We start from the raw sequence: 9,615 nt of genomic DNA on the forward strand, positions 1-9,615 counted from the left end.
CCCCCCATGGTCATCTGTGTGCCTCTGAGCTCATCAGAGAACACCTTGGGATTTTCTAGAAGTTGCCCCTCCTTCCACATTTTGTTTCTCCTCCGGATCATTTGGGGATTTGTGTGTGTTTCTAAAACCAATCCATCCTCTTAACACAGCTTTCCTTTCAGAGTAAGACAACAACAGAATATGTTGTTCTTTTTTTAAAAAAAAAACTTTTAGAAATCTGTTCTCCCAAAGGCCAGGGAGAACTGATGCCAGAATAACTGCAGACTGAAATCGGCGTCTCCCTAAGTCACCCAAAGACATGTCAGACAGTGGGTCCCATGGTCACACACGCTAGGAAGACGTCATCTGTATTTATGTACTCCACTGAAGAGCCACAACGCAAAAGAACGTAAAGATCCTACAGAAAGAGGTTCCATTTTGTTCAACCCAATGTTTCTCAAACTTTTTTGAACAGAACATTTTCTCTATAATATTCATAAGATTAATAAAAATAGACATTTATTGAATCTTTACCCCCATTAAATCCCAACTACAGTCTTAATTTAAACTATTTCAGGAGATTGATCTTTGTAATTGGTTTTTCTTTTTTCTTTCTTTTTTTGGTTAACAGTAATTTCACTGATAATAATCACATAACTCAAAGATACCACCGAATCTAATCTTGTTCACCTTCAGAAGTGCTCAGAACAAGATGAAAACTCATCAAAAGGAGGAAAATCTAAACAAAGCATAAATATTTTTAGCCTAATGACTCATTGATAAAAGGCTAAGCAACAATGGCTAGTACGTTATTCAGTGAAAACTTGAGAAATTATTAAGAATGTAACAAGCACACACCCTCAATCGTCGTATTTCTGTCTTTCAGACTCTTCCAAAGCAAGCTACAATGCAAAGATCTCATTCTCATACTAGAAATAATGAAAACTTCTCTCTCTCTCTTTTTAAATCCTTAGACATTGTGTCATTTATTCTCATCTCTAGGCCTCTTTTGAATTTCTGGAATTGTGAATGCCAATACATGAAGAAAATGATTGTGCATTATTTTATGGAATGCAACAAAGTTTTGCTGGAGCATGGAAACCACACATAAAGGATTGTTTCTGCTACAAAGAAAGCTGAATGTCAGGACAAGGAAATATATTCCATTTTGAAAAAGAACAACTGTACTTTTTTTCCCCTTGTTCTAGCAGAAGAATCAAATAGTCATGTAACTTATCATAACTCTTCCGTTTCCATTAAAATGCACTTCAGGTATTAAAAATGCACAGGCGTGGGGATGTGTATGTGTATATATATCTATACATCAGTTGTGTAGCTTTTATAATATTAGCATTTCCTTAAAGGTCAGTTTAATCTCTTGGGGCTAACACTGCTTTTCTCCCCCCCACTAAGATTGTTATTTCATTTTTATTTATATTTAAAACCTGACATTAGACAAAGTCTTAATGACTAACAATCTGTAAACGAACTCAGATTATTAGCAGAAACCTTGCAACTCATCCTCAAATGGCACGTCAAAGGAAAGATAGAGTTGCTGAAATATTTTTTTGGAATGCCTTCCCGATTCGGGCCCTGCTGGTTCCATGCTCACCGGTGGAAGTGGTCTGCAGAGACGCGTGCCTTTCACACTTCCACTCCCCTCTGCCGTTGCCCGTACAAATGCACTGAAGCAGGTTCCCCCGGTTATCCTTCTTGCTCCAGGTATCTCCGATTCTGTAGGATGTCCTGGTGTCCTGATCATTGCATCTGTCTGTGTCAGAAAGGAAGCATTTAAATATGCAAATCAGGTCAACCTGAAAAAAAGCTCCAGAATCAACCCCCCAAAAAAGAGTGCAGTCACTGAAAGTTCAGTGAGCTAATCTTTGGCGATGAAATGTTTATACCCAGCTCTGGCGACCACTGGCATCGACCTCCTGAAAGATGGGATTTGGTTTGTTACAGCAGAAAGAGAGACGTGTGATTTTGCATGATTTAGTCTTGTTCTGCTTCCCTGTTTGCCAAAATACTTTTTCGTCATCTCTCACTCATTAATTTTTTTAAAAATTGTTTTCACATTGGTCCTTTGATCAAGTTCATTCTCTGGCTTTCTGTTCTTCCCTCTCTTTCCTTCCCAGGCTCTCTCTGCTTTCTCCCTATAATTACTGTATATGACCGGCCTTCCAAGAGGGAACTTTCTTCAGAGATTAATAAACAATAGAGAGGAGAGTAAGCTTCAAAAGGTCTCCCCCACTTGCCCCAAAGAAGCTAAAAAGACAGCAGCATCTGCCTCTTCATTTGTTATGTAAGAAAATTCAGGGGACTACCAACTTTGACTAAAATGTTCTCTTTCCCTCCTCCCCCAGCACACATGGATTTAAAATCACCAATCAAATGGTTTCTTTTGAATTGCTTGGCATTAACCCTCCATGGAAAAAATGGCATTTTGTAATTTGTGACTGAATTGCCATCAGCCTATGTGTTCAATCATCCGGTGAGTGGATTGTTTCAGTAATAATCCAGTTTTGCCCATATGCTATCCAGAGAGAAGAGAGGATCTTATTTGCATCAGAATCAGAAAGTCATCTCACTGGGTGAGAGAAAACAATCAGACCGTTGATATAAGTCCATACAAATACCCAGACACGTGGATCTACCACCAGAATGGAGGTCTGGATGAAGACAGGCTGGTTACATACAGCCTTTCCCCAAATCCCAGCTAAAAGGACTGTCTTCCCTAAAACCCCCATAGCACTATTCTCAGTATTTGTCTTGAAGTCCTTAATTTTGTGCTCTGTAGAAGATGAATATGTATAAGCCTTTCTCATCTCCCTGACCTACTTACTAAGTGCTCTTCGGAGGCTGGGCTACTGTCCAATTCAGTTTTGTGTTCCTATACCATTCTGTACAAAGTGGAGGACTTATAAAACTTCATGGAATAAACGGCTTTTCTTTGAGGAACTTATCCCAAACTTGTTATTAGAAGAGCTTTAAATAATAGATGAGGGTTTGAGTCATCGCCACCAAGGTCTTGAAAGTCTGACGATCATAATACCATTTTAAATGCAAAAGATCTAATGAACCAGCAAGTTTCTGGGAAAGACTGTCAGAATTATTATCACTTTCCGTCAAAGACTTATTTTTTATTAGCAAAGAATTCAAATTTGGGTGATGAGCATGTGAAGACGGTTAAATACTTTAAGCTAGATAAAGAAAGAAAATAGGTTTCAATATATTTTAGATTTAAGATTTATTAATAACACCAACTGTTAATGATGGTTTTGCTTCAATCAATTCTATGGTTGCTATTTGTTTGAAAGGTATAAAAGAAAGGAGCCTTGAATCCCCAAGGCAATCTCAGAAGGAGGAGTCGTGTGTGCCAGAGGCCAGCTTCTTTATGGCACAAGAAGCCCACTTAGGAGCTTTGGGTAAGAAACACTGTCCTTAACCCCAGGTAGACACACAATTTTAACCTATAAGTACTTTTTATTTTCCTCAATTTTGCTGATGAATATGCCCTATTTAAACTTCAAACATAGAAAGAGGGGATCCCTGGGTGGCTCAGCGGTTTAGCGCCTGCCTTTGGCCCAGGGCGTGTCTCTGCCCTCCCTCTTTCCCTCCCTCTCTATCTCTGTGTGTCTCTCATGAATAAATAAAGAAAATCTTTAAAAAATAAATAAACTTCAAACATAGAAGGAAACCTAAAACTTTAGAATTTTCCTCCAGTCTAGGTCAATAGTATCTACATGCCCAAAGAGGTGTTTGCATGTTATTTTAACGATTTCTTTGCTCTTAATACTTGGAAAATATCTCAGTGATAATTTAAACACTTGCAACTGATCTTCAAGTCCATAGCACAGTTGGCATTTAAATGACTACTCGGGTTCCTTCTTAGTAGCTGATTGCTAAGACCTTATTAAACTCTTTCCTTTTCTTTGAAGAAGCAGAATAAGTTGATTGGGGACATCCAAATGTTACCAAAGCATCCTGATATACTGGGTGTGCTCCAAGTGACATCATATTACAACTCTCTCTAGGAATCCAGAAAACAATACCTGGCCTCATCTTGAGCATAAAGAGTTAAAACATACTTCTAGAAGTACAGGTGATACGTCCACTGCCTTCTCCCAGACAAGTACAATCCACCATCATCCAGCCTTGATACGGCTTTTCCCAGGTCTCTCCAACAACGTAGGAAGTCCCAGCAGCGTGATCAAAACATTTCTCCGCTGTAGGGAAATTTGGATGAAAAACAGGGGGGAAAAAAGGGTTATTTTGAATTGTGCAGTCTCCTTGTAATTTAAAGTATATTGTGTAAGCAAAAATCCAGCCACATTTTTTTTAAGTGGCACTCTGTTCAAAAAGAAGGGCACGCCCTGTAACTAAGCACACAGTAAGTAACCAAAGCGAAAGAAAGCTCAAGCCCAGCTGGCAGACAGAAATTCTATTCTCCTAATAAGTACATGGACTGCATATACTCAGCTAGCACCACTGTTCACACCAGTATTTCGGTGAAAACGATCTAGATATGTGTTCATCTGTGGGAAACTATGCACAATTCCAATCTTAATTATGAATGGGTTAAAAAAAAAAAGATGAGAAAGTTGTTTAAAATTTGATTCCTGCAAAAACAACTATAACACAAAGCAAAACAAAAGCCCTTGAATTCACGAATAAGAAGTAAACAGTGAAATTTATAGGCAGAAACTTAGATTTGTATTTATAGAGTTCAACTGAAGATTGAGGCCAAAAGAAGCTCAAAAATGTTTATTTTGAAAAAAAAAAAAAAAAAAAAACAAACTACCAAGGTGTGATAGAGCACACACAATATTGTTTCAGCCCAGCCTGTTCCAATATAGGAATGTGTCAAAAGTGCCATTCTTTTCCTTTTAACTAATTTACAACTTGGCCAAGGAGAAATCTGAGACCAAATATTAAACCAAAGAAATGACTTTTTTCTAAACCTTTCAATTCTATCTTGTGCTTTTGAAACAAAATTAAGACTTTTATCAATGATTTGCACTTTTTGATCTGGCTCCTTCAGGACCACAGATTATAAAATATTTCAGTATTTGAAATGAAATTTCCATTTCATTCTTTTTTGAATTGACATTCAGATCCCAGGTCCCCATGGGTTTTCACTTAACCCAACATTTTGACTCTGCCTCCCCACATCTCATTCATCCCTCAGAGTCACACACCTATGGGCTTGCAGGTCCATTCTCCTTTCCCATTACCGAGACAGACACACTCTAACATGTAACCACCAGTCTCATGTGGTCTCCTCCAGGTGTCACCGATCTTGTAGGACTGACCACCTTCATGGCACCGGTCTGTTCAAGACAAAAGGCAAATGTTAGAGAGAGAGAGAGAATATTAAAAGAAAGAGAGAAAAAGGAGAGGAGAGGAGAGGAGAGGAGAGGAGAGGAGAGGAGAGGAGAGGAGAGGAGAGGAGAAGAGAGGAGAGGAGAGGAGAGGAGAGAAGATTTCATATTCCATTTGGGTAGGTATTTAGGTTAGCCAAAGTAAGGACACAGAGAACACCTTGCCCATCAGAAGTAGGGGAAAACTTAACAGATCTGGCCACTTTGGGTTACTCAATTAAATGTCTTAATTTAAGCATGATGGGAAATCACACAGAAAACTGAATGGCAAGAAAAGAGGTCATAAATCCTGGTTCCTCACAGAGATCACAGGAAATTGGTCCTAGAGCAGAAAAGAAAGGCTGGCAGGCATGACCTCCACACACACACAGCAGGGTGAGCCCGACTGAATGACAAGGCCACATCACATTGGGCATAGCTGTCCAGCTTTCAGGAGTGGGAGAGCCCCCATTTTACCCGAAGACAAATATGTCATATTGGCACAAATCAAGTAGACGTATATACCTCGCAAGTAAGGCAATCTGGGTACCCTTCCAAGCTGTTAGGCATAGTGGCACATCCAAAGGCTGAATGTCCCCTCAACTATAAATGCTGTGGACCATTGAGTCTTAAGACTGCCAACAAACTTGAATAAACCCTAACGTTAAATATAGGAAAAGCTGATTGGGTCTGTTCACAAGGGACTGCTTTGTTCTTTTGGAGAGAAGCCTTTCAAGCAACTTATACTTAAAGGATGGATTAAACAAACGGAATACTTTACTGGAGCCTGTTGGTAACCCGGTGAATCATAGTGGAAAGACTGCCTTGGCTAAACTAGAATTGATGAGAGTCGACACAGTCCCCAAAGGTCTCTGGAAACACTAGTAGGCTTATCACTCCATCCTACCTTTGGGAATAGAGAGATTTGCTTCCTGGGTAAAAACTATAGGTCACAAAGCCACCAGACTGCATCTGTGAGATGCAAGAGGTCTCTGCCTCACAAGCAAGAAGAGCACACCCCACGGTGGCTAATTCACTCTTTGTGACCATCTTCCTAATCACTGAGGATGATCATTTCATCAGGCTGGCTTGAAGATGCCCAGGTAATATAAAATGGACAATTCCTCTAAGTATGTCTTAACTGAAATGGAACTCAAGAGATCCGGTTGGTACTCGTAACTCCACACAGGCTCAACACCATTTCCACCTGGGCACAGAGCCACCTTCCAGAAGCCCCGGAACCAGCCGGGTGACCACATCAGAGCAACTGGTCACGGTGAGGGGGGCGGGGGGGTAAACCAGTCATGCGTAACAGAAAGCGACAATGATGGTACTGGAGAAATTCACATATATGATATTTGAGCGTCTTTATGGAATGTCTTTCTTACTTGACATAAATGATATTTTAGCGTCATTTTACGGAATATCCTTCTTACTTGCAATGGTGCAGCTAATTCTTCCACGCCCAGCTCCGATGCACGTACAGTCCCAGATCATGGAGTCCTTAGGGCGCTCATAAGTGTCACCCACGCGGTAGGTGTTCCCCGTGTACTTGTCAAAGCAAGTCTCTTCAGCTGAGGAGAGAAGGAAAGTCCACGTGGGCCTCACGTATGTGAAAGCATTTCTATTCCACTAATCCCATCCAGAGAAACACTCACTCTTCCACCCTGAGTAGCATGGTACAACCGAAGAATGTGAAAACATTTAAATGGGAGATCTAGATTGTACCCCAGGCTTTAATGAAGCCTCAGCGTTTGAATTTTGACCAGTTCTCCCAATTTTCCGTAAATTAACTTCTATTGTAGAGGCTTCTCAGGCCCTTAGGAAAAAGCTGCTGGATTGTGAAGGAAGGCTCCAGATTCCGATCTCTGACTCAGCCAGCCAACCCAAGGTCCACGGAAAAGCAAACAATGTGAAGAGCCCCACCTCCCACCAGGCACTGTCATTTCTTAATCCTACTATTTCCATGTCAGCCTCACCAGTGCTCCTCTGTAGGAGTTGCCATGATTAACAAGAAACAGGACAACGGTCATAAAAGAACGAGAACTTTGAAGCAAGTGGTTAGTGGTTTTTTGGTAGCTGGCAAATCACTTTATAATATAGTGCCCAGAGAGTTTCCTGGCCCATAACCTTACAGTTGAAAATCTGAAATTCCTTTCTAATAAATTAAAATTTTATAAGTATTTTTTTTTTTTTTTGGACGGGGAACACAAAACCTTCCGTTTTCTCATCAACAACTTTGGGAGAATAAAACAAAAAGGAGACTCTAGGGACTACTTTGGGATACACGGGTTCTTTTGTTTTAAAGGTAGAAGTAACCTGTGAAAGGCAAATGGAAGCGGTTCTTAACACTTTCTAAAGAGGAAAAGACAGAAAATTGTACTGGGGAAAAGGTGTGTGTATTTTTATTACCAATGCTAAGTTTAATTAACAGGTACCAGTTCCCCATATACTAAAGGATTCCAACTGCCAGGCTCCCCCCCCACTTACGTTCAGGTTTACTCTCGCAGTTAAAGCCTCGGCTCCCTCCGTAACAGGTACAAACCAAGGCATTTCCCAGGTAGGTGCGCTCCCATTGTTGGTTTATCTGATAGTGTTTCCCATTGTCGTAACAGCCAGCTATAAAGGATTCAAGAAACAAAGTTATTCCATCTGCATCCCCCCTTTCTTCCCAAGTATGGAATTTTCTTGCACAACTAAATGGATGACACTGAGCGACAAACACAGAAAAATAACTCACTCATCAGAACATCAGAATTAGTATCCTGATAACAATATTCCACAAAAAAAATATAAGAAATTAGCTCCCGGAAGAGTCAACCACAATCTGCACACGTAGATATTTGGGTATTCCTTCCGCCCACCCCACCCTCCCTCCTCTTTTAACTTAGCTAAATGTTCTACAGTGATGTCATTTCCATCTGGCCAGGGGGCTACATCAAAGGAATGGGAACATTTTGGAAAGCAGATACCTGCAATCTCCTTTTAAAATATGCAAGGACCTTCAATGCTTTTGGGGTGGGGTGGGGTGGGGTAAGTCAAGAAGGACTTTACGCAGTTTCCGTTAGCCCAGGCTAGGGGAGGGTGTGTCTCTGCAAAGCTGGGAAAGTTGTTCCCATCCGTGTCCTTGGAGAAGGGGCCTGAGGGGCCCCCAAAGCGCTCTCAAGTTGGTTGGCAGCCCCACAGCCACCTAGGGCCCCCTCTCCCCCCATTCCCAGTTCAAAACTGCTCAGTTATTCAGTAACAAAGGGAGCCCGGAGCGCACGGACCGAGGGGTCCCGCCCGCAGGGAGCATGCAAAGGCCGCCCCGGCTCCCACGCGCTCCCGCCCACGCGCGCTGCAAACTTGGGCGCCAGGGGCGGGCGGCGCGCGGCGGTACTCACGCTTGCTCTGGCCGCCGGCCGCGGGGCCCTGGGGCTGCACGATCTGCTGCGCCTGCCGCCGGCCCCGGGCGGCCCCCGCCGGGCGCAGCGCGGCCCCCAGGGCGGGCACCGCGAGCAGCAGCAGCAGCCGCAGCCGCAGCCGGGCCCCCGGAGCCCCGAGCATCGCGAGCGCCGCGCGGACACGCGCTCAGCAGCGGGCGACAGGCCGCCGAGCCGGGCTCCGCGTGCGAGCTGCGGGGGGCGGGGCGGGGCGCGGGGGGCTCCCTGCGGGGCCGCCGAGGGCGCAGGGGCCGGGCGGGCCGGGGGGCGAGCAGAGGGCGGCACGGGAGGCGGCGGCGCTGCCCTCCTCCCCCTGCAGAGCGCAGCCGGCGCGGGCGGCCGAGCCCGGGGCGCCCGGGCTTATATGGGACGGTCCCCTCCCGCCCCCCGCCAGGCCCGGGGCGCCGCGGAGGAGGGACGCCCGGCCCCCGCCCCCCGCCCCCCTGCCCCCGCCCCCCTCCCCCTCCGCCCCCCCCCCGGCCGCCGCCGCCGCCGCCGCCGACCGCGCGCCCATTGGCCCGGGCCCCGGGTGACGTCAGGGGGGCTGTGGGTTCGCCGCGAACAAAAGAGATGCTGATCGCCCGCCAGGACCCGGGCCCGACAACTTTTTTTTCGGTTTCCTTTGCGGTCGTCAAACTTTCTCGGGGCTGGAGGGGGAGGGATGGGAAGCGGCTGGAAGGGGTAGGCGGCGAGGAAGGGGAGGGGCCGGGCGCGCGGGGGCCCCGCTCACCCCCCTCTTTTCCTGGGGGCTGCAGCGGGGTGGGGGGGGGTGAGGAGGAATCGCATCACCTCTGGAAAGGAAAAGGTGTGCTCGCGGGGGCGTACTTCGCGGGGAGGCAAGGCCGTCCAGGGCC

At 45.0% G+C, this 9,615-nt stretch overlaps 1 protein-coding gene across 12 annotated transcripts in view; it reads right to left on the reverse strand.

Moving 5' to 3' along the window:
- Nucleotides 1-9,072, reverse strand: part of FN1 (fibronectin 1) — a 66,075-nt gene extending 57,003 nt beyond the window's left edge. For 4 of the 12 annotated variants that reach the window (XM_041737100.1, XM_041737094.1, XM_041737099.1 and 1 more), the window contains exons 1-6: nucleotides 8,723-9,070; nucleotides 7,830-7,958; nucleotides 6,776-6,913; nucleotides 5,178-5,309; nucleotides 4,068-4,205; nucleotides 1,592-1,750 (exon numbers count right to left, since the gene is read on the reverse strand). In XM_041737100.1, coding sequence (XP_041593034.1) covers nucleotides 1,592-1,750; nucleotides 4,068-4,205; nucleotides 5,178-5,309; nucleotides 6,776-6,913; nucleotides 7,830-7,958; nucleotides 8,723-8,885 — 859 coding nt within the window. In that variant the 5' untranslated portion in view covers nucleotides 8,886-9,070. Of the gene's footprint in view, nucleotides 1-1,591; nucleotides 1,751-4,067; nucleotides 4,206-5,177; nucleotides 5,310-6,775; nucleotides 6,914-7,829; nucleotides 7,959-8,722 lie in introns of all 12 variants that reach the window. The other 8 variants (XM_041737092.1, XM_041737091.1, XM_041737095.1 and 5 more) reach the window with 4 other exon arrangements.
- Nucleotides 9,073-9,615: the final 543 nt, after the last annotated feature.

The sequence above is a fragment of the Vulpes lagopus genome, chromosome 22 (genome assembly GCF_018345385.1).
Source record: "Vulpes lagopus strain Blue_001 chromosome 22, ASM1834538v1, whole genome shotgun sequence".
In the NCBI taxonomy this organism is placed as follows: Eukaryota; Metazoa; Chordata; class Mammalia; order Carnivora; family Canidae; genus Vulpes; species Vulpes lagopus.